Source organism: Hylobates moloch, unplaced genomic scaffold, assembly GCF_009828535.3.
Source record: "Hylobates moloch isolate HMO894 unplaced genomic scaffold, HMol_V3 SCAFFOLD_18, whole genome shotgun sequence".
Classification (NCBI taxonomy): Eukaryota; Metazoa; Chordata; class Mammalia; order Primates; family Hylobatidae; genus Hylobates; species Hylobates moloch.
In genome coordinates, this window is record NW_026652293.1 from 30247565 (window position 1) to 30273665 (window position 26101).

The window sequence follows — 26101 nt, forward strand, 5'->3', positions numbered from 1 at the left end:
TTCAAGGCTTTGCTGGCTCCTCTCCTTACCCCAACTCTAAATGTCGGTGCTCCTCAGGGCTCCTTAATCTCCATAGCTTCTCAGTCTGAGTCTCCCCTTGGGTGATCTCATCCATGGCAAGGGCTTCAATAACCACCGTAAGTGTTGACCTCCCAAGATACTTCCTTGGCCCAGACTTCATCCTCAACTTCAGGTCCTCATGTCTGCCATCCACTTTATTTATTTACTTATTACTTTTACTTTTTTTTTTTTTTTTTTTTGAGACGGAGTCTCGCTCTGTCACCCAGGCTGGAGTGCAGTGGCACTATCTCGGCTCACTGCAAGCTCCGCCTCCCAGGTTCACCCCATTCTCCTGCCTCAGCCTCCTGAGTAGCTGGGACTATGGGCGCCCGCCAGCATGCCCGGCCAATTTTTTGTATTTTTATTAGAGACAGGGTTTCGCCTTGCTTGCCAGGTTGGTCTCGAACTCCTGACCTCAAGTGATTTGCCCACTTCATCAGCCCAAAGTGCTGGGATTACAGGCATGAGTCACCGCGCCCAGCTCACTTTACATTTCCAATTGGTTATCTCAAAAGTTCTTTACACAAAACCTGTTTAAAACCAAACTTGTGGCCGGGCGCGGTGGCTCACGCTTGTAATCCCAGCACTTTGGGAAGCCGAGGCGGGCGAATCACGAGGTCAGGAGATCGAGACCACGGTGAAACCCCGTCTCTACTAAAAATACAAAAAATTAGCCGGGCGTGGTGGCGGGCGCCTGTAGTCCCAGCTACTCGGAGAGGCTGAGGCAGGAGAATGGCGTGAACCCGGGAGGTGGAGCTTGCAGTGAGCCGAGACTGCGCCACTGCACTCCAGTCTGGGCGACAGAGCGAGACTCCGTCTCAAACAACAACAAAAAAAAAACCAAACTTGTGATTGCCATGCCTTCAAGTCGGAAAGCCGGAAGCTATCCTTACAGGCTCTCCATCTTTCTCACCTGCCTATTTAACACTGAATTTTGTTGATATAACCCACTAAATATCTCAAATCCATTCAAGTCCATCTCCACTATGGCCACATCTAGACCAAACCTCAATCATCTCTTGCCTGCCATCACTTCCTAGCTGAATTCCCTGCAACTTCTTTTGCTTCCCTCCACTCAGCAATCAGAAAATGTTTCCAAAATACAAATTGTATCATGACTTCTCTGCTTAACATTCTGTAGTTTCTTTCCTTTCCTTTGAAGTTAAGCACCAGAATTCCTCAATATTGCCTACAAGGACTATCATGGTCTTATCCTATCTACTATTCCAGCCTAATTTCATATAATGCTCACCACTGGGACATCTTCATCTCTCTTCCATTCATTCATATGCACTTCATTTTATGTCTTCATTTCCTCTGCTTCTTAAAATTCTTGCTTTATAAAAGAAAACCATCATGGTGGGCAGAGACAAGTTGGGGCTGACAATCTCAACTAGTCTCCTATTTCATTTTTTTCAAAGAAGTTACACTGAAAACGAAATCTTAATATACCTTATTGGATACCATTCCCTTCTTCTGAGTCAAAAGACTGCTCTCATGTAAACTGACAACTCTTTTATGTTCAAAGATAGCAACAGTTGCCTCCGTGAAGTCACCTATAATGAGGTCTTTCAATGGGAAGTCCAAATGTAAAAAGCTATACTGAAGATGGTGAATAAAGTTTCAGTTGCATATACCCACTTTTAAAAATCTAGCAAAGGTTGTTCTCAGTACAAAAGCAATTATTGAAAGTGTTCTTTAAATAGAAATTTATCCTAATGTATTTTTAAAATTTTTATCAGCCAGGCACAGTGGCTCACGCCTGTAATCCCACCACTTTGGGAGGCCAAGGCAGGTGAATCTCTTGAGATCAGGAGTTTGAGACCAGCCTTACCAACATGGTGAAACCCTGTCTCTACTAAAAATACAAAATTAGCTGGGCGTGGTGGCACACACCTATAATCCCAGCTACTTGGGAGGCTAAGGCAGGAGAATCACTTGAACCCAGGAGGCAGAGGTTGCAGTGAGCCGAGATAGTGCCATTGCACTCCAGCCTGGGCAACAAGAGTGAAACTCCATCTCAAAAAAAAAAAAATCATTTTTATCAAAAATAAATAATTATGACAAATATTCAAATTGCATATTATGTATGCAGTCTAAAGCAAGATACCACCTATCATTTATCAGTTTGATATCAAAGGCATCAAAAGCTATGATCCTCTTTGCAAAAATCCGTGTCTTCAAATCTGAGATATTCAAGATGAAAAGATGAATATTTTTATTATATTATATTTATATGTGATGATGAAAATGCTTTTAAGGATTTTTCTAGTTTTAAAATCTCCTACATGGAATTTTTCTTTCCAAGTTTTAATACGTTTCTCGGCTTAAGCAGATATTTTAAAACAAAATCTGAATCCTTCATCATTTAAACTGGCCTTGAACTTTATTGTTTAATGTGTGAATATCTGCTTCCAGTTTTATCTTCTTAAAGAATGTCACAATATGTTCCCTAATTAGAATAAGAAAACTGAAATGGTACTTCTCTCACTAAGGCTTTTAACTGAATTTAATCTTCTTTCGCAAATTTTTCATAGCCACATTTTAAGCCACCACAACCAGAAAACTGATACCATATCCTGCCTGATCCATTTGTTTCATTTAAATAAAGGGCACAGCACCAGTTGACATATAAGTGTCCAAGCAATGTGAGTAAGGCTGCGGCAGGAAGTGCTAGGATGAGAGTAATGACAGAGCTCAGTTCTCTAATCACACAGGCAATTTTGAATCATAAAGTATGGGTCAGTCTTTTCAACTCTAAATAGTCCAAAGTCATCAAGAGTCAGTGAAACTCAGATCACTACCATTTCCTTTTGAATGATTATGGCTTCAGAGGAGACACCTGTTTCACCGAGAGTTCATAGTACATTATATCACAACCTAGACTTGGGAATGTACCCGTGTGAACTGTAGATGACTCAGCCTGGTGAGGACTCCATCAGGAGTTCACACCTGGAGATGTCTTCCCCTGACACTCCACTGCGACACCAGCGCCCAGGCAGACAATGAGGAGGGGGAAGAAAGTCCCAGTGAACAGGGATACTGGGGGCACCAAGTTTTGTCTGACTGGCAAAGCAGTGGAGGGTAAAGGTAAAACTGAGGGTTCAGTCTGAGTAAGCTCACAGGTGAAAGGGAAGGCAAAGTGAGGACATTAGAGTTATAGCTGGTGCTGTCAAAGGCTCTACCACAAGACAGCTGCTGTCACCTGCAGCATAGACTCAGGAAGTGATTGTGGTAAGATTCTATATGAGAGCAACCACCTGCATGGAACGCCACACTCTTCTGACCACAGAAATAAAGGGTTATACATTTCTGTGAAGTTACCTATAAAGAAAAGCATTCCAGCATAGAAAGGACATTTAACTGTTATTGAAAGAGCATAGTGTTCTCTGGACATTTCTTGCATGGCCTAGAAAAAGGTATCCTAAGAAGCAGTTGAAATAAAGGGAATCAGAGATTCCAGGGAAGCTAGAGGTAAATACTTGAAGCAAAGAGGACCAAAAGGAAAGAAACCTTGTATGATGTGTCTGAATAAAGAGAAGTTAAAAAGGAGATTCTAATTTGTACTAAAATGCCTTTTGGAGATAATTGGAGTATAAACCATGATTTTTCAATTGTTTAAATTTATGTTTCATTGAGTCCTTAAAAAAAAAAACCAATAAATCTTCCTTTTTGAATCCTTACTGCTTTTGTGAACAATACTTTTTTTGTACAAGGAGATTAGGCACAGATTTTTTGCTATCACTACATCCCTTCACAAACATACAAGCATTTAGGTATGTGTGTGGGCTTACATACCATTATACAGTTCTTAGTCTTCACAAAAGAACAATGGTAATTCATGTGCCTTTGCAATGTTGGGAAAATATGCATGGAGTGCGTTTATAGCATCTTCCTTACAGATTTTTTTTTTTTTTTTTTTCAGAAAAAAGATGAATTAAAACTGTATTGCTGGCTGGGTATGGTGGCTCACATCTGTAATTCCAACACTTTGGAAGGCCAAGGTGGGCAGATCACGTGACATCAGGAGTTTGAGACCAGGCTGGCCAGCATGGCAAAACTCCATCTCTGCTAAAAATATAAAAATTAGCTGGGCGTGGTGGCGTGCACCTGTAATCCCAGCTACTCAGGAGGCTGAGATGGGAGAAGTGCTTGAACCCAGGAGCCAACATTGCACCACTGCACTCTAGCCTGGGTGACAGAGGGAGACTCCATCTCAAAAACAAAAACACTGTATTGCCTAAAGTCAGAAGAATGAATTAAATGAGCTCTTATGAGCCAAACTACCTTTATACATCCATAAAGAGAAGTAACAAACATTTTGAGAAGAGACTGGACCATGAAGACTGCATCAGGGAGTATCTTGCATCTCAGTCGAACAAATATGCTGTTTCTCCTCTACCACTTCCTATGCCAGGTCCACTGTGGCCTCTCCCCTGCTCCCTGCAGATCTCAGAATGCGAAGATCCCCTCCTACCATGGTACAACTGCCTGGATGGGGCAAGAGCAGCAGCTTCAGATTACTGTTGGATCCACTGCCTTCCCAAAGTAGGCCAGGCTATTTGGGATGAAAAACGATTTTTAAACACTAGGAATCCCCTACCAAAAAGTTTCCTTTTACCAAGAGCAAAATGGGCAGTGATTTGAAACAGCAGTAAGTCTGTATAAAGCTTACATGGTCAACATTCTGGCCATGAAACTGACCTCTTCCTGAAAGACTCCAAAACTTACAAGGGTCTGTAGCAGGGAGAGAGAAATAATCTCTGGACATGACTATGTATATATAGATGCAAAATGTCAACAGTCATTAAAGAACAATGATAGATAAAAGAGAAAGTCTTATCACAGTACTATCAACGATCCTAAACTGAGCCACTTGGTCAATTACAAGCTGCATGATAACCTGACAACAGAGTGGAACAAAAGGAAGAGAAAACTTGGTAATTTGAAATCTGTTCTCTTGTTAATGTCCCCACAACTAGAGCTGTGCTTAGTTTTAACCTGTTGTTCTCTGACATTTTTAAAGGAAAGGCCAACATAGTGAATCATATATACACATGGTGACTTCTGAAAAGACGAGATAGATGTCTCCATTAGAAATACACGTGGTATTTCAACAATAGATAAAGGTTCCATCAAGCTTGAAAATCAGTTTAAATGAAAATTCAGGCCAGGCACAGTGGCTCACGCCTGTAATCCCAGCACTTTGGGAGGCTGAGGCGGACAGATCATGAGGTCAGGAGATCTGAGACCATCCTGGCTAACACAGTGAAATCCCATCTCTACTAAAAATACAAAAAATTAGTCAGGCGTGGTGGTGCACCCCTGAAGTCCCAGCTACCCGGGAAGGTGACACAGGAGAATTGTTTGAACCTGGGAGAAAGAGGTTGCAGGGAGCCAAGATCGTGCCACTGCACTCCAGTCTGGGCGACAGAGCAAGACTCCATCTCAAAAAAAGAAAAATGAGAAATACGCCAAGGAGTTATCTCAGAAAAAGAACATTAAACTAGCAACTGAAATCTGACCCTGGTCAAGGCAGTCACTCTTCTGTGCCTCAATTTTCCTACCTATAAAAGGATGAAACATGCTGGAGCCCAGCTCTGCTATGACCAACAGTAAGAAATTGGGCAGTTAATTTACCTCACTGGGTGTCATTTTTCTCATGTATAAACTCAGAGGCTCTTGTAGAGAACCCCTGAGGCCCACTCTCATTTTAGTTTTACGATACTGTAATAAGAGAAAAACATGGTGAAACATAAAATATTTTGTAAGAAATGCCCCACATCAGTGCAGCTGAGCATTTGGATGATTTGTCCAAGTTTTAAGTTAGTTGTGGGAAATGATTTGGCTGCAATTTGATTCTTTTCTAATGAGGAGATACATATCTCCACAATAAATAAAAAGACACGGTTAGAATTCTGTAAATATAAGCCCTGAATAAGTGCAGAATCTGTATACCTTTGGCCAATTGATCTCCACCCCTCACCTGATACGACAGAAGGGAAAGACTCAGGTTCTTCCATAGATCAGTGCTGGAGGAAGAACCATTCTCTTCTGTTTCGACAGTTGTGACATAAAGAAGCAGATGCTTGTTGGGGAATTACATACACAGACATACAGTCACCAACAGACAGAAAAGACTTAGCCTTTGGCTTTGGACATGATTCAAACATTACATCACCTATCTGGAGATTATATTAAAACATAGCCCAGTAATGATTTAGTCACCTACTAGGTTTAATTTCTGACTAAATGAGAGTATTCCAGAATCTATGGAGCTCCTATTTCTACACTGATCTCTTGTTTTTTTTTTGTTTTTTTTTTTTTTTTGATATGGAATCTCATTCTGTCGCCCAGGCTGGAGTGCAGTGGCATGATCTTGGGTCACTGCAATCTCTGCCTCCCGGGTTCAAGCAGTCCCCCTGCCTCAGCCTCCTGAGTAGCTGGGATTATAGGCATATGCCACCATGCCCAGGTAATTTTTGTATTTTTTAGTAGAGACAGGGTTTCACCATGTTGACCAAGCTGGTCTTGAACTCTGGACCTCAGGTAATCCGCCCGCCTTGGCCTCCCAAAGTGCTGGGATTAAAGGCATGAGCCACCGCACCCAGCCCTCTACACCGATCTCTAATAGATGATTCAAGTCTTGCCCTTAGAAATTTCTCCAGGACAGAAAAAAAAAAAAAAAAAAAAAAAAAGTAAGTTTGAACCATTAAGAATGGGTTAAATGGGAAAGATATTCCCAGGATTCTCTCAACACCTTAACTTTATGCCCTGACTTTCCCATAAACACTAATCACAAATCAACAATCTTTCTCAGCTTCTTGGGCCAGTGAGGCTGAACCAGTGGCTGCCCCCAGTTTAGAGCACCCAGAATTTAAGCCCAAATGGGAATTTCCAGCCCACCTCCAACCCAATTCTATACCTCTGTACGTGCTTGAATATAAGGTAGAGGTTTTAATTTTTCCAAAATTATCCCTCAGGAAAAAAAAACATACTTCAGTCCTTTCAAAATCTTGCATATTATAGGGTACTTTCTCAATTACTTTATTGTAAAAATATTGTTTGGGGAAGATACATTAAGCTAAAATGACCTCGATCAATGTATTGGAGACTTATCAGTAAGAAAGAGGCCCAGCTATCTAAACAATTCTCATAATGGCGCATTTCTTCGTAGTTGTGAGTGCTGAAAGTTGTTGCATATAAGCCTTTCAGAGTGATTATGCTGTGAAGATCACAATATACACTAAGGGATAATTTGTCTATCTTTTAAATGTTTTGAAAATGATGTACTTTCCAGTGACCACATCAAAAACAGATTCAAACAGTACTATATCTCAAGTCATCTGGTGAGATGAATATAACTGAATATAATTTGAATATAATTACTTCATAAAATGTGAGTGAACAAATCAATACTTCTAAGTACAATATTTCATCAATTATGTGACTTTCAATATATCTGTGTAATTAATTTACTAAATCAAACATAAAGGGACATTTGACTACTACATCTGTATTGCTAAATGTTCTCATAATCAAGTTGTCCAAATCCTTTCTTTGAATGTGGGGGAAGTTCTTTCCATTGGGAAATGAGAGATGATCTTTGTAGGGTCATCTTATATTTGAGCATGTTTTGAGAAGCAATAGATTTGCTGAATCTGTGTGTGATGAGGTCTGGTGGATGAAAAAGGCAAGGAGAAGGAATGATACGAGATCCAGTCTTGAAACTGCAACCTGCTTTGGGTTCCTGTTTTGTTGGGTAAAACTTGGGGCTCATTTCTGCTTGAGCAGAAAGGCTCCTCAGCACCCTTCTTGGGCTGATGAAAGGAGAGTAAAAAGGAGGCCCTTCAAAAATGTTACCACTGAAAACACAGAAAGCAATATACCAAATTCAGTACTGGCAGGGCAGTTAGTTGTAACAATAACAGTAATCTATTAACATGTATTAAGTGCTTACCAGGCAATGTGCAAAGTGCTTTTTGTGTAATGGTCATATCGATTTATCATCCTTATTCTGAGATGTAGGAGCTAAGTAACAGTGAGGTAGCTTGCCCAAGTCCCAAAATATAAATGTGCCACAATGGTACATGATAGGGCTGGGATTTGAACCCAGGCAGTCTTACTCCAGAGCCTGCACTTTTATGTATGATGCTATACCACTTCAATGATTTAAATAACAGAATCTACGAGGGAGCATAAACATTTCCAAGGATCCTTCCTACTATCCACAGCATCTTTTTTCTAGCATCAGGGCATGGAAAAAACCAAATTAGTGATCTATGATAATCGTGGATTCTGAATTCACCGTTCTAGAAGAACAATTGCTTCAAAACTCACCTGACGGCTAAATCCAGCAGTGATAGTCCTCATTCTTTGTATATACACATTTGGATATCTGAACACCAGTTATTACTGCCATGTTGCTGACAGTCTTCCTTTGACTAACAAAACCCTCTTCTTCCTTGATTTTCCTCTATCCTCAGTGCTCATTCCTCCTGATTCTGCTCCATCTTTCCTCTATCTCTTTTTTAAGTGCTGAGGTTTCTTTTACCTCCATATCCTAGGCAGTCTCATCTGTGGTCAAGGCTTTGCTTTCTACCTATGGGCCCCCAAATTTATATCTCAAATTTCCCTTCTCAACTAAAATAAAAAGAGAGGGTCTCGCTTTGTCACCCAGGCTGGAGTGCAGTGGTGCAATCACAGCTCACTATAGCCTCACCGTCACAGGCTCAAGTGATCCTCCTGCCTTAGCCTCCTGGAGGTGGGGTTTCTCCATGTTGCCCAGGCTGGTCTCGAACTCCTGGGCTCAAGTGATCCACCCACCTCAGCCTCCCAAAGTGCTGGGATTATAGGCATGAGTCACTGTGCCCAGACTGATCCTTCTTTTATAGTCCTCATCCTTTAATGGCATCACTGTCTAACCATGTACAAACCTAAAGCCTTGGATCCATCTTGGACTCTTCCTTATGTCTCTCAACTTTCCTATACTCGTATCCCTAACACACAGACTTATTGGATCACCAGATTCTTTAGATTTCACCTCTTAAATGTCCCTGTAATCTGTTTCCTCTTTGCTTTCATTACCATGATGAAAGCCTTCATCGTCTCTCATTTGAATTACGGTAATCATCATTTATCTGGCTTCCCTAGCTCCACTTCATTCTCTAAGCCCTTGAGTGAGTGACCTTTCTAAAACATGAATCCAGTCACACTAATTCCTGCTTACAAATCATTCACAGCTCTTCTTTGCCTACAGGGCACCATCCTACTGAACAACCTGGCACATAAAGCCCTTCACAAGCATATTGGTGGCTACGTTTCTAGTCTCTTTCTTACCTCTTTCTCAATCCTTCTCCAGTCATACCTCCTGCTGTGAACTAAGATCCAGACCATTGGGGCCACATGCCACTTTATCTCACACCAGGCAATCCTATCCTGAAGGGGAGCCTTGGTCTTTCTGATCTTTGGGCAAACGAATTCACTATGCTGTACTGTTGGCTTTGGACTTTTTAAAGAAATGTGGTTCCACGCATTTTAAGGCACTTTACAGTAATTATTCATCTTTCAAAAACTCTACAAGGTTGAAGTACTATTGCCTCCATTTAACAATGAAGAAGCAGACACCAAGTATTACTAATAAGGAACTAGTAACTGAATGAACCAAAATGTAAAGCCAGGTCAGGCTGACTCCAAAGCCTGTGCTTTAGCTGAGCCCAACCCTGAAGTCTTGCCGATTTCATCTATTGCCATAATTTCTACTGCAAGGAAAGAACCAGGAAGCAACATCACTGCTTTAGGTTCTCATATGTGCAGCCCACAGGACACTCAGACACAGTCACTTTGAGACATGGCAGGTACCATATTTTCAGTCCAACTTCTAGCACATCCCAGCATCCCATGAATGAAAAAGCATGTGTGTTCTACTCTGGCAACAAACTTCACATTCCCATTGAATCCCAAAATGAAGGCCTCTGAGGAGGGAGAATAAAACCTTAGTCTGCCTCCAAGGAAGGAGAAAGTGGAAATGAGCCTCAGTGGTATTTCCGACTTCTTGGGGTAAATAGATGCCCAGAAGCTGGTATGTCTTTAAGAAGTGAGAGTCCTAGCTCTGTCCTCTTAAGCTTGATTTTATTAAAATAGCATTGATAGCATCCTACATATTTATTTTTGTTCCCTAATGCTAGCACACACATATGTACTCAACTATAGCCAACAAGAAAATTGCTTAAATGATTACTTATCATGTATAAAAGATGTATCTTATTCCTTTATTACTTTTATAATGTGGCTCAGAAAGCTCCAGGCTAAGAGCCCCTGGATCGAGAGCCAGTTTCATCTCTGCCTGTGTGGCCTTGAGAAACACATTTTCATTTTCTCATTTTTCAAATCGAGAGATTCCAAGTAGTTGATCCGTAAGCAGTCGCTTTAAATTCTAATATTCAGAGATTATTTTTACTTTGGGGATGTCTTCCATTATCCTGAGACTTCTTTTTTTTTTTTTTTTTTTTTTTTTTTTGAGTCGGAGTCTGGCTCTGTCACCCAGGCTGGAGTGCAGTGACGCAATCTCGGCTCACTGCAAGCTCCGCCTCCCGGGTTCACGCCATTCTCCTGCCTCAGCCTCTCCGAGTAGCTGGGACTACAGGCGCCCGCCACCACGCCCGGCTAATTTTTTTGTATTTTTGGTAGAGACGGGGTTTCACCGTGGTCTCGATCTCCTGACCTCGTGATCCGCCCGCCTCGGCCTCCCAAAGTGCTAGGATTACAAGCGTGAGCCACTGCGCCCGGCCAGGCTGAGACTTCTTATCCCAGCCCTAAGAGAACATACCCTTTGTGACCATTTTCAGAACCTTTTATTTATCACTTTTTAAAACTATATATATTTAAGGTATACAACATGATGTTTCGATATACACAGTAAAATAGTATTCTAGTCAGGCAAATTAATATATTCATTATTTCACATAGTTATCTCCACCTTTTTTTTTTTTTGGTGGCAATCATACATGGTTTTGAAAATGGTAGTCAGAGATGATAGGTTGGAAGTTAATTCCAAGACTATTTTAGACAAAAAGGACTGTAGCATTGCATTCAAACACATGCTCAAACATTATTCATGCCACTCAAATCCAATTCAGGCCAGCATCACCCAGAGTGCACGATAACATTGGGAATGGCTTATACAATTCCATGTGCATGTGAGCATTACCTCATATTCATGCATGCACATGTGTGGAAATGGCTCTTGGCCTTGGACCTATTGAAAGAATGATTGAAATGCCATCAGATGCAGGAGGCAATATAAACACAAAACATCAGGGCAATTATACAGGCATATATCCATAGAACCAGGTGACAAGGAAAACACCCATAAAATGTTGCCATAGCTGACACATGCTTACAGTTAAGAGTTGCTAGGTTCTCACAAAGTTTTGTTTACATGAGCTTAACGTCTAACACATGACAGCCAACTAGGTGCCCTAGATAAGATCAAATGATATATGACACAGGTGCCCAATAAGTGCTTGTTGAATGAATATTACATGAAAATACTATGAAAAGTAACGTGATGCAAAAGTTAAGGGTATTGCTAATACTCTTAAGGCTCATTTTTCCATCCGAAAGTTGAAACATGAATTACAGGATTATTGAAGAGGTTCCTTTGCAATCTTTGTGGTGTTCACAGTCATGGGAAACATTGCCACCAAAACCTTTTAATGAAAGTACGCGCTGGGGAAAGAACGTATATAACAACATATTATTGATTAAATAGCGGCCCCTCGGTCGAAAAAAGAAATCAAGAAGGAACATTTTTAAGGTAAGGAAGACCCTCTTTTAGCACAGCTTATTGGCTTCCTATTTTTAAAAAACAGATAGCTTTATATATTAGTCTCATTTAAAATCAGTCTCTGGAGAAGCCCCAGATAGGGGAGGAGAAGGGAGCTCTAACAAGGTTCTGGACAAAGTGGGAATCCTCAGAGGTACGTTCAGCCATCACGGTCTGCAGAGAAAGGCAGATTCTCAGCCCAGGGCTGAGACGTTTCCTCGTGGAAGCCGACTCACCTTCCCTCCTGGAGGTGGCCCGGGCTGCGGGCAGGAAGAACGAGAAGCAGAGGCAGCAGCCCAGCCAGAGCGCAGGCATGGCGGGGCCGGGCCGCTCCGTCTCTGTCTCCGCTGCAGGGGTCGCTGCCCGGCGCCTCGGTTGATGAATCTCACTCTGCGCTCCGCTGTGCCTTCCTTTTCCTTGATCAGGTGGTTTTATCGACTCTTCTACCTGACTCAGTCCTGACAGGAAGCGAGCCCGTGTTTCAGGGTGTGACTCACCTGTGAATAAGGAGGACCCAGCCCTCCAGAGGCAGACAAACACACACAGCACACACCGGGCTGGAAAAGCGCTCCCCGCAGGCGCCTGCTCCCCCTCGCATCTAGGAGGGCGCACACCTGGCCCGGGCCAAGGGTGTGGCACAGAGGCTGCGGCCCGGGAGCCTTTGCCTGGAATGTGCCAGATTCCCCGGAGCCCTCCTTCTCTACCGGGGTGGTCCAGGGCAGATTCACAGAGATAGATAGCAGCCCGCCCCTTCGGGAGGCCCAATCTTAAGTGCGTTAACTCAGAAATAAGGCAGCAGCCCGAATCAGCTCCGGCTTAAAGGACATCAAGGAAGACAAGTCAGTCGGAGAGTCACAACAGGGTCCTCTCCGCCCTCCAGTTTAGGGTCAACCTCTCCTTTCTCCAGGCCGAACCAAGGGTTTCTCTCCTGGTCCACATAACTTCCCGCTCACCAGGGTTAGCAACTCATAAAGTAACCTGTTGACTGGCCAACCTCCCTATAAAGACTGAGTGTGGTTTTCTTTTTGTTTGTTTTTTTTTGTTTGTTGGTTTTTGTTTTTGTTTTCAATGGCACCATCATAGCGCACTGCAGCCTCCAACTCCTGGGCTCAAGCAATCCTCCCACCTCAGCCTCTTGAGTAGCTAGGGCTACAGGCAAATGCCACCACACCCAGCTAATTTTTAAATTTTTTGTAGAGACGAGGTCTTGCTGTGTTGGGCAGACTGACCTTGAATTCCTGGCCTCAAGTAATCCTCCTGCCCTGGCCTCCCAAAGTGCTGGGATTATAGGCATAAACACCGTCTCCGGCCCACTTTATATTCCTAACTAGTATAGTGTCTAGCTTGCAGTTGGTGCTTAATAAATATTGGCTTGAAATGAATAAGAAAAAGGACCTAGATACCAAACTCTTTTACATCTTAGAGTGTATTTCTCAGCCACTCTCCGTGGGCACTAGAGAAAATATTTGTTGAGACCAACTTTGAATGTTATCCACTGTGTTAGGTGAAGTGAGTAATATCTAGACAACTGCAAATCTTGGTATAAACTACATTGTCTCTTCTCCTAAGGAAGCTAGTGACAATAATTCAGAGAGGTGGCTGTCAAGAAGGCTTTGGTTCCTGCTAGAGATTTAAAAATTGCTAGAGCTTTATAAATACACAATCTGTCCAAAACAACCGACACTTCTTCCCAACATTGAGGCCTACAAAGGCCCCCAATAAATAGCTGTTTGCTGACTAAATATATAAATATTCTCTAGATTGTTCTGTGGATGACAACAACATAAAATAATGAACAAATCATCCAGGGCAGACATAAGTGTCAAAGGTTCTAAAAACTTCGGTTCTTGCCTGTCATGGAGACCAGTGTGGACTGACTGGGATAGCTAGGGATGGCTTTGTACAGAATGTGGAGCATGAACTGGGTGTTAGGAATAGCTGGGGTCTGAATACAGAACCCAAGAATGGTAGGGGCAAGACAGGTTGCTGCAAACTGGCTGACACCTATTCTAAAATCTCCAGCAACAAAACCTGAGGAATAGAAAAGAAACTCCAACTTTCTCATCCAAGGCTTGATTCTCTTCTACTCTGCCCAGGATTCAAACAAATTACACAAATATTCTTCTCTTTCAAAACTCAGTCTCCAGCTACAGCTAAGGTTTCAGTTCACAGAGACCAGGTATTTAGAATTTTCCCCTTCTAGTCGCTGGTACCTTGTGGAGGCTGAGGTCCTGTCCCTGAGTCCCATCCGTGTTGCACACACAATTCACCACGATCCTGCAGGAACAAGGAACAGGGCCCTACAAAATAAAGTCTTCAAGGAAGATTTCATTTTAGTACAGATTGCTATAGTTTATTAAATGTTAAAAGTTGGAACAGATGTTTTCATCTAGCATCATTTTGGGACAGTGATAATAGCAATACAAACACATAAGTAATGCTTACTATTTGTCAGTCGCTGTTGTAAATCCATTATCTCATTAAACTTTTAATCTTTAAAACAACTTTATGAATTAGGTGTACTATTAATTTCCCCATTTTACAGACAAGAAAACACAGGCATGCGAAAGTCAGTTAACATGCTCAAAGTCACACTGCTAGTAAGTTGCAAAGCCAAGGTTCAAAACCAGGCAATATGACTCCACAATCCATTAGCTCTTTGTTAGGTCAGATTAAAAAGTACCATAAAAAAAAAGAGACAAATTCACAACACGGAATGAATTCAACATGCAATCAAAGGTTATTTATCAATGACCATTATAACCTAGCCAGATTGTAGACTATTGGCCTACATCGATAAATTCAAGTCACAAAAGACTCAACAAATATTTCTAATTTTTCCCAAGATGTTAGTTCTGGAAGGACTCCCAGAGGTCATCTGGACCAGGGGCAGCAAATGGGCAGCAGGCACCTGGGCACCAGACCCACCAGCAGCCTCTTTTGTGTGAACAGTGCAGGATTTAAAACATATTTTAAAAATGTAAACGCCTTAAGGCAGGCACTCCCCAACTTTTCTCAGTTCCCACCTCTTCACATTGCCTTATTCTGGGCTTCTCCACACAGCCAAACAACTGTCTGGCTCAGGCTTGACACCCCTGCTCTGGCCTCATCCCTTACCTTGCTCAGGGACAATATCGACCCCTTCCACCAATCTGAGAATTCTTCTCTAGTGCATTACTGAGGTTAAGAGTGTTCTAGTGGCCAAAAGTTGAGGCTTAGGCAGGTTCCCAGGGCCAAATCCTGGCTTCTATTCATCAAGGCAGTTACTTTGCTTTCTGTGATCCTTAGTTTCCTAATCTATAAAATGGAGATAATAATAAAACACTTACTTAGTAGGGTTATTAGAGTTAATGAATTATCTAGGGCTCAGAACAGCACCAGGCACATAATATGTGCTATACAGATATAGCCATAATAAGAATAATAATTGTTTTAAAAATTATTGTTAACACTGAGTGAGCACTAATCATTTTTCTGTTGTTAAAATTACTAACAAATACCATATGAGAAAGGTGAAATTTTTGCTTCAACCCATCTACTAATTAATTATTGAATCATTATTTTAAAATTTTGTGGAAGGAACCCTTGGCCTAATCCAGGTTCATGCCCAGATTACCAATATTTACTTGGATGCTATTAATTATTTCATATTTTTGCTGCATATCTGGAAATTTCCTTCACATACAGATTTTCTTACCAAATATTTCAATTTTTTTTTTTTTTTTTTGAGATGGAGTCTCGCTCTGTCACCCAGGCTGAAGTACAGTGGCACAATCTCAGCTCACTGCAACCTCCACCTCCCAGGTTCATGCGATTCTCCTGCCTAAGCCTTCTGAGTAGCTGGGATTGCTGGCAGGTGCCACCATACGTGGCTAATTTTTGTGTTTTTTAATAGAGACGGGGTTTCACCTTGTTGGCCAGGCTGGTCTTGGACTCCTGACCTCAAGTGATCTGCCCACCTCGGCCTCCCAAAGTGCTGGGATTACAGGCCTGAGCCACTGTGCCCAGCCTGTTTCAAAAGTTGTGAAATAGAGCAAGACTCTTCTCAAAAAAAAAAAAAAAAAAATTGTGAATTTAAAACTTCACTTTCAGACAGGTTAGGATCTTACATTTCAAGGAAAAGGTAAAGGTAAAGATTTAAATGTATTCTTAGGATTACCTTTAATTAACACATGGCTTTTCAAAAAAGCAAAAACAAAAATCTATTTGCTTTTCCATATGGCCCAAGTAAATATATATTTTTTCAAATCCAGACAAAAGTCAACTTAATACTACTCAGTAATAACAAGGAATAAACTACTGATACATACACAGCATGGGTGAATCTCAAAGCATTGTGCTAAAACAAGCCAGGCATAAAAGCCCAGATAGTATGTGATTCCATTTAAATGGAACTCTAGAAAAGGTAAAACTACAAAGCAAGAAAGCAGATCAGTGGTTGCTAGGGACAGGGACTGACTGCAATGGGCCATGAGGATACTTCTGGAGGATGAAAGAAATATTCTAAAATATTACTGTGGTCAAAAGTAATCAATTGCTGGCAGGGCTCAGTGGCTCACGCCTGTAACCCAGCACTTTGGAGGCTGAGGCGAGCAGATCACCTGAGGTTAGGAGTTTGAGACCAGCCTGGCCAACATAGTAAAATCCCGTCTTTACTAAAAATACAAAAATCAGCTGGGCCTGGTGGTGCACGCCTGTAATCCCTGCTACTTGGGAGGCTGAGGCAAGAGAATCGTTTGAATCTGGGAGGTGGAGGTTGCAGTGGGCTGAGATCATGCCACTGCATTCTAGCCTGAGTGACAGAGAGAGACTCTGTCTCAAAAAAAAAAAAAAAAAAAGGCCAGGCGCGGTGGCTCACACCTGTAATCCCAGCACTTTGGGAGGCCGAGGCACGTGGATCACGAGGTCAGGAGATCGAGACCAACCTGGCTAACATGGTGAAACCCCATCTCTACTAAAAAAAATACAAAAAAATTAGCTGGCCATGGTGGCGGGCGCCTGTAGTCCCAGCTACTCAGGAGGCTGAGGCAGGAGAATGTCGTGAATCCAGGAGGCGGAACTTGCAGTGAGCCGAGATCGATCGTGCCACTGCACTCCAGCCTGGGCGACAGAGCGAGACTCTGTCTCAAAAAAAAAAAAAACTCGATTGTACACTTAAAATTGGATTGTATACAAAATATCTCAATAAACTGATATAAGAAAGAGAAAATCTCAAACAAATATATTTCGTAATTCAGATACTTTAATTCAAATGTGCAAACTCAAAGCAACCACTGGAAACATACCAGTGTTTGCATAAGTTGTGTGACAAAACCAGGCCTGACAAAACCATCTCTGCTGGTTTGGATCAGCACTAAGTGGCCAGCTCAGACCTTTGGGCAGAGACACCACCCAAGCATTGCAGGAGGACCCCTCTTCTGGAAACCTGTCTGTTTTTGCAATTTACAAAAAGTAAAAGATGCTTTTTGAAATGTTTGCATAGAAGCATGAATTTTAAACCCATCTCAGACTTTTGTTCTAGAAAGTGAGCGCTTGAATTTTCATCTGATCCTCCCCCAAATTTGTCCATTTAGAGTGTAACTCCTGGTGTTGGTGAGGATAATGCTCTACGTAGAATTCTCCAACCACAGAGCAGAAAAGGACTGGGTAGGGCATTCCCACCGGGTGTGGCCAGGAAGGCTGAGGCCCTGGAAGTCCCCTTTGTTCATTGTTGCTTTTGCAGCTCACAGTCATCACCCAGGGGACTTTTCTTTCTACAGTGCTGTATAAATCATTTCACAGAATGGTCATCTCTCCACCCAACCCCCCAAATAGAATTATAAGTAACATGTTGATTTTTCCCTTGAGTTCCATCATTACCTTAGTTTACTTTCAGAAGGAATGTCTGGCATGTCATCCGCTTTCAAACTCACTTATGATAAAAACTGAAGTACTGGCTGTTAACATGCCAGCAATGGACAGGGCTGTTGGTCCCGGTTCCCTGCCCTTTAAAAAATCTCCCCAGATAGTTCTAATTATGTCAGCATTCACATTACAATTTTAAATGTAAAATATAGCAATCAGGAAAAAAAAATTTTTTTAACTCCCCTTTGTTCTTAATTGGTAAAGGAAAATGTCCATAAATGGAAATGGTTCAGTGTTTCCTGGATCGTCTGGGTAAATTCTCTGAGGCTGGCCGGACTCCAGAAAACAATGTTCTCTGAAGAAAAACCCTGGCTGAAGTGGCAAGCTTCCATTTTATGCAGAAACATATGTGGTGTGCCCACAGCTAGTTTTCAGGGAGCGGTAGAGGCCAGACCAGAACTGAAGTAATGCCGTTTATTTATTAAAGGGACATGATCCTTTATCTGTGGTTGGCTGGTGGTACAGCTGGGCCAGAGATGTGGTGGGAAATCAACACACGAAGAAGAACTTCTTTTGCATCTTTTTTGGTGTAGCTGTTATAGACAGAAATATTCAAATCAATTAATAGTTAAACAATACAAAAAAATGAGGCCAGATGTGGTGGCTCACACTTGTAATCTCAGCACTTTGGGAGGCCGAGGCGGGTGGATCAGTTGAGATCAGGAGTTCGAGACCAGCCTGGCCAACACAATGAAACTCCATCTCTACTAAAAATAAAAAAATAAAAAATAAATTACCTGGGCGTGGTGGCATGTGCCTGTAGTCCCAGCTACCTGGGAGGCTAAGGCAGGAGAATCGCTTGAACCTGGGAGGCAGAGGTTGCAGTGAGCCGAGATCATGCCACTACATTCCAACCTGGGTGACAGAGCGAGACTCCATCTCAGAAAAAAAAAATTTGGAAGGAGCACAGAGAAGAGGGGCATAAGCTGAGAGAAAGCAAAATAGACACAGAAAAACATCAAAACAAAACAGAGGACAAAAGATTCTGAGAGAGGGATATTTAGTAGATTTCAAGGCTGTGTCAGTTGTTGTGTTCCCTTAAACTGAAATTTGGTCATCCGTGCATCTGTGAAATGTTGATTAGTAGATGAAACATTGCTCATGGTTCCTCAACCATGCTTATGCTTGGACCACAGATATTCGGATTTGAATGAGAGAGGCAAAGGAGACCACTGCAGTGAAAATTCTTGTCTCCATTGCAGTGGTGGGGGCCAGGGCTGTATCACATGCAGACTTGACAAGATAAGCTAGAAATGAGAGGTAGCTACCTTAGATCAGAGATCCTACCTTTGCCTTTGTAAGGAAGAAATGAATTCAGGAAACAATGTTTCTAAATGTATTTCTAAATTTAAATCTGAATTTTTCCACCTTTAATAATTTAAATTACAAAGTCTGAAAAACTCTATAGCATTTAGAAACCTGTCCTCTGCCTTTAAATGGGAAACTTTGGGTGTATTTTCAATGTCTGATAATAATCTTGACAATTACAATACTAATAGCCAAACTGTAGTGAATATTCTGCATACGCCCAGCTCAGTGATGAGAGCCTTTATAGGGATTATGGAGTTCACTGTTCACCACCATCCCATGAAGCAGGTGTTATTATTATCCTCATTTTGAGGTTACCCAGTCTCCCACACAAATCCACACCGATACCTCTCTCTAGAATTATTCAACTACAATATAAAAACAAATTAAGCCACTCACTGAACAAACACACTCTATAATTTAAAAAACAAAATTGAATTGGATCTTTAATAAAATACGACATGCCTGTTCCTTATAACATATACTGTATGTTCTATAGTCACCCCTCTGCAGCAGGTAAGCAATAAGCAAGGTTTGGCTATTAGGGGTGCATTTTCCTTGTCATATTACCTTTGTTATTCTTCAGTGTATGACGACTTCGATTCTTATGCAACATCCTTTTGTGTCATCCAATCAGATCTTGCATGGTTTTCTGTTGGTCTGATACCTTAATCCAGATATAAGAGTACGTTATTAAGTAATTCAATTCTTGAACGCCTTAGAACAATTGGAAGTTATTTTTGGCATAGTGGAAATAGTCTGAGCTGTGTGCAAGAGCTCAAGAATTTAGTAGCTATATCTCCGAACTCAGCTTTTCTAGGGCTGTGTTACACAGAAATCCCCAAACATTCCTGGGTGGTTCTTTTGCAGGAAACCTGCAGATTGGTTATTCCACTGTGCTCCAATGATGGAGAGAGCTACAAATAATCACAGAAAAATCTAAAGACCTTCCTCACTAACCTAAAAATTTCTCATAGTCTCGATATGTTTATTTAGATTAAGTAGGAAAATTAATTCAGTGATTCAGACAACTTAAACCAAAATGACACATTTGCCTCAGCCACCTGGCTATTTTAGGCAAATTTATTTTAGGCCTGAATTATTTGGACAACTATTTCAGTGCTCTGTTTTTTATTGTATGAATACAAAGTAAAACAACGTTTAATCGTCATTGCTTTATCAAATTAACTAATGCCTTTGCTATTTTCTTTTCTCAGGATCCTCTATCAATACAACCCTTATAATTAACTTAAAAAATTTCAGCTTAAGCAGAATGTGGCTACGTGGTTTTGCAACAGAATTGTTTATATGGAATTGAATACATCTATGTGCCTCAGGTAAACATAAAATGGTGTGAAAGGAAAATAAATCATGGTACCCCCAAATCACTAAGCCAAAGGGAATAGTCAAGCTGGGAACTGCATTACACAAACCTGCCTCCCATTTTGTTTCTAAATAAGATAGTTACAAAGATAAAAAAGCTACATACCTCTCTCACGATTTGCCCACTAGGAAATTCCTTGTGGGCCCCAAGATCAAGTTCTGTTGAATTTCACCCTGACAAGGTAAACTGATAGCTTATCTTCACAGGTACGGGACAAAGGACAGAACTTAAAGTCATCCCTCTACTCACCTGAGACAAATGTATATCTGATCACTTCCTCTGCCCTGTATTTTATCTTATGTAAAAATGCTGATTCACTGAGCTGAAGGAATACATAAGTGACTATTCCTTTACCCACCCTTACATGTGAATGGCTAATCGAAGACTCAAAAGAATGCAACCGTTTGCCTCTTATCTATACACACCTTCAAAACATTCCTTCCTTTTTTCCTAATATCTGCCCTTTGCCCTTTAAATATTGAAGGTCTCAAAATCATCTTTGGAGAAAGGCATAGGTCTGTCTTCCAGGTGTTAAGTTGCCTTTAACTTTGGCTTCTAAACTTCTAAATTGATTGAGATTTATCTCAGATACTTTTTGGTTTACAGTGGATTACACTTATGCTAAAAATTCTACACACACATGGATATGTATTACTTGAACTCTAGGTAGAAAATCTTCTTTTAAGAAAGATTTTGGAGGCTTTGGTTGATTCAGGTTTTTTTTTTTTTTTTTTTTTTTTTTTGAGACAGAGTCTTGCTCTGTCGCCCAGGCTGGAGTGCAGTGGCGCGATCTCGGCTTAGCTGGGACTACAGGCGTCCGCTACCACGTCTGGCTAATGTTTTGTATTTTTAGTAGAGACGGGGTTTCACCGTGTTAGCCAGGATGGTCTTGATCTCCTGACCTCAGGTGATCCGCCCGCCTTGGCCTCCCAAAATGCTGGGATTACAGGCGTGAGCCACCGCGGCCAGCCAGTTGATTTGGTTTTTGGTTTTTAGGTTTTAATCTTGCACTCTATATTATCTTTTTTTTTTTTTTTTTTTGTCAGAGTCTTGCTCTGTCACCTAGGCTGGAGTGCAGTGGCGTGATCTCGGCTCACTGCAACCTCCGCCTCCCGGGCTCAAGCGATTCTTCTGCCTCAGCCTCCCGAGTAGCTGAGACTACAGGGGTGTGTGCCCAGCTAATTTTTTGTATTTTTAGTAGAGACGAGGTTTCACCATGTTTGCCAGGATGGTCTCGATCTCTGGACCTCGTGATCTGCCCGCCTTGGCCTCCCAAAGTGCTGGGATTACAGGTGTGAGCCAAGGCACCCAGTCTATTATCTTTTAAAAGGGGTGGGGCAGGGGGTGGCAATTCTAAATCTTTGGACCCTTCAAGGCCTGATGTAAAACCCAAGTTAGAAGAAACTGTCTCATTGTTATCTGCACGCTAATCTTTCTTGTTGGAAATTTCTGAAGATTTTTATTAACTTGATAAATACATTTATTTTAATAAATATTATTTTAATGAACTTCCTCTTAGAACCAGATCTTGTCTAATCAGTCAACCACATTGTTGATTTTTACTCTGGAATACAGACAGAGCTGAAAGAGTGATAACAGAAAATGCCATGTTGATTCAGACCAATGTACCCTTACACCGAACCAAGCTGTATCTGACAGAAGCACCAGTGGATGTTTTGGGAGTGGGTTGCTCTCATTACACCAACTTCATGTTGAAGAAAACAGTCTAAAAGATCCTCATATTTTCTAATTCACATGCTATGGAATTATCATCCACAAATTTAACCAACTCTTTCAAATATTTTTAAAATATATTTAAAATATATTTTCTAGGTGTTGGTCTGATAAATAAAATCAACTTTTATTATATTATTAATACAAGGACCTCACAATTGTTACTGGTTCTAGTGCTTTAGGATTTGCTAATCCTTCTTTCCAATCTCTTAAGGTTTTGTTAACTTTATCTATATGTTTCTTTACCTTTCTGGATGAAAAATCCTATTTTTAGACTCTCCTGGTAGCCTGTCCTGGTGATGATTTTTGATTACTTTCCTTAGGAAGTTTCTAAGCTTTCACATGTGTCTTGACAAAGAAAGATCAGATTGTAAAAATTTCTTACATTTGAATACACTGCAGCTTGTATACTGGGGCATAACTCTTTCTGATGGGGGTGGGGGGTTCCAGACAGATCACCTAGTATGATTAAGCCCAGTGCTGGCACCTGGCACAGGACAGTTCAGAGGGTGGGATTGGCAGAGCACTGAAATTCAGCACAGAGTTTCCCTTGCCATGCCATGCACCCTGGCACAGGCCTGTGTGCATCTAGAGGAAGGAAAACTTTTCTCTAATTGCTCTGCTTAGAGAGGCTCTCTTAATTTAATTTAATTTTTTATTTTTGTGGGTCCATACTAGGTATATATGTTTATGAGGTACATGAGATACTTTGATATAGGCATGCAATGTGTAATAATCATGTCATGGAAAATGAGATATCCAACCCCTTAAGCATTTATCCTTTGTGTTACAAACAATTCAGTTTTACTCTTTTAGTTATTTTTATTTTTTAATTTATTATTATTATTATTCTTTTTTGAGACAGAGTCTCGCTGTGTCACCAGGCTGGAGTGCAGTGGTGTGATCTCAGTTCACTGCAACCTCCGCCTCCTGGGTTCAAGGGATTCTCCTACCTCAGCCTCCCAAGTAGCTGGGACTACAGGCGTGTGTCACCACACCAGGCTAATTTTTTGTATTTTTAGTAGAGATGGGGTTTCACCATGTTGGCCAGGATGATCTCGATCTCTTGATCTCGTGATCCGCCCACCTCAGCCTCCCAAAGTCCTGGGATTACAGGTGTGAGGCACCATGCCCAGCCACAGTTTTTGTTTTTTTTTTTTTGGTATCCATTAAACATCCCCACTTTTCCTCCACCTCCTGCTACCCTTCCCAGCCTCTGGTAACCAATCTTCCACTCCCTATCTCCATGAGGTTCAATTGTTTTGATTTTTAGCTCCCATAAATAAGTAAGAATGTGCAAAGTTTGCCTTTCTGTGCCTGGCTTATTTCACTTAACATATGACCTCCAGTTTCATCCATGTTGTTGTAGATGACAGGATATCATTCTTTTTTATGGCTAAATAGTACTCCATTGTGTATATGTGCCACATTTTCTTTATCCATTCATTTGTCGATGAACACTTAGGTTGCTTCCAAATCTTGGCTATTGTGAACAGTGCTGCAAAAAACATGGGAGTGCAGATATTTCTCTGATATACTGATTCCTTTATTTCGGAGTATATATCTAGCAGTGGGATTTATGGGTCATATGGTAACTATATTTTTAGTTTTTTGAGGAGCCCACAGAAGCACCTTTTTGCTAGCCTTCTGTCTGGAGGGGTCACATTTTCTAATCTGCACCAAAGTGTCTGCTGAGCTTGCCATGGCCCTCCTCCTCAGCCAAATGAAAACGAAAGGATCAGTCTACATGACTGATCAGTATGAAGCTGATAATTCAGATCCCATCATTTAATAATTCTAATTTGGATTGTTTTTAATATAATAATACCAGCTTTCATTGAATTTCATATTTCACCTTTCTGCTTACTCCAGTTTTTATGAGCTTTTCCGAAAGGTTTCTTTTTCTCTGCACTGATTTCATATTCAGCATCAACTTCAGTGAAATATCATCTGGAAGATTAAACCATGTATTACATGTTCCAGGTAATTTGCAATCATTGTAGAAAACATTGCTTACTATACCAATCTTTGGGGGATATCTCTTCCAACACATTTTCCTCCATCCAAAAAAACAACTGCCCTTTCTCTCTAAGCAGTTCCGTATGTATAGCAAAATATTACCTCTAGTTCTGGGGTACCTAAAATTTTTAAATAATTTCTGGCGTGGAATCTTAGTAACTTTTTTGAATGTCTAAACAAATGACCATTGTTCTATCTTCTCTTTAAATTTACTTATGCTCCCAAAGAGCCACTCTAGTGTGATCCTGTCTCCAGAAAACCATGCTTCTGTTTCCAGAGTAAGTTGCTTGCCTACGTTTATGAGAGATTCTATCAGCCTAACTCCCTATCTGTATAGGGGAGTTAAAGAGAGTCCCAGGCAGCTCCATCCAGTGAAAATTTCTGCAATGATGCAAATGTTCTATATTTTTGCTCCCTAATAGGGTAGCCACCAGCCACATGTGTAATGTGAGGAGACGAATTTTTAATTAATTAAGTTTTAATTTTAATAGCCACTTGTGGCTAGTGACTGCTGTATTGGGCAGTACAGGTCCAAGGCCTTCTCTGGAACCCTTTTCATGAATGGACATCACACTAAGTCCCTCCTTCACAGTGATTGCATGTAACAAAATACTGCTTCTTGTTGTCAGCAGTCCCATAGTTTCTTCCCAAGTTCTTGTGAAATTATCTTACGTGTTACATAAATTTTTCTGACCTTGAATTTTCACTAGCAAATATTACAGAGTTTTTTTTGTTTGTGTGTTTGTTTGTTTGTTTTGGTTTTTTTTAAATAGGGTCTCGCTCTGTCATCCAGGCTGGAGTGCAGTGGCGTGATTACAGCTCCCTGTGGCCTCAGCCTGCTGGTTTTAGGTGATTCTCCCACCTCAGCCTCCCAGATAGCTGGAACTACAGGTGCATGCCACCACACCCAGCTAATTTTTGTATTCTTTGTAGAGATGAGGTTTCACTATGTTGCCCAGGGTAGTCTCAAACTTCTGAGCTCAAGTGATCTGCCCACCTCGGCCTCCCAAAAGTGGTGGGAATACAGGTGTGAGCCACCACGCTCAGCCAAATATCACTTTTACATTAATAAACCCCCGTAAACTAGATGCCTAGAACTTGGGAGTAAGTCCTTTGCTCTTTTAGTTTTACCTTCATGAGACTGACATTTGGAAAGTTGTGCATATTTTTGTTTCCACAATTGTAGGGCATTCACACTTGCCTAGGGAAGTCGCTATATTTGAAGGGTATCCTGTGAAAAATGAAATGATTACAGTTTGTAAAATATGTACCAGAAAAATGTGTTTAAATTTGCTTTCTAGTACATTCTTGAAAACTTAGGTATTATAATCATCTACAAATGGAATTTACCTACAAAAACGATCATCACAATCGCAGGTTTCAAAAGTATATAATCTTTTTAAAGAAAATAATATGATACAGGAAAGAGAAAAAAGTGCTTATAACCTGTCTTTTTTGGTGACTGTAGGCTAAATTATTTATATTAAAATTCTTTATATTAAATTCTTTATATTAAAAATCTGACAAATTTATTTTATTGAGATAATTTTGATAGAGAATCTTTTTTTTTTTTTTTTTTTTTAGACAGAGTTTTGCTCTTGTCACCCAGGCTGGAGTGCAATGGCACGATCTAGGCTCACTGCAACCTCTGCCTCCCGGGGGGTTCAGGCGAAGAATCTTTTATCTCAGTAAAATATTTTGCTGTGCTCATTCTTTTATTTCCTTGTTCAATGAATTTCTTGGATTATCTGCTATGAGCCAGCATTGTGGTAGACACTTGATAAGTAATACAGTGCCACCCTACATAATCTACAGAAAAGGATGATAAGTCCTAGGCAAGAAGGGAACCAAAGGAAAAAATGTGA

At 41.0% G+C, this 26101-nt stretch overlaps 1 protein-coding gene across 1 annotated transcript in view; it reads right to left on the bottom strand.

Moving 5' to 3' along the window:
- The window catches only part of LAMC2 (laminin subunit gamma 2), a 59655-nt gene extending 47363 nt beyond the window's left edge, over positions 1-12292 (bottom strand). The window contains exon 1 of the mRNA XM_058430498.1: positions 12124-12292. Coding sequence (XP_058286481.1) covers positions 12124-12202 — 79 coding nt within the window. The 5' untranslated portion in view covers positions 12203-12292. The remainder of the gene's footprint in view (positions 1-12123) is intronic.
- Positions 12293-26101: the final 13809 nt, after the last annotated feature.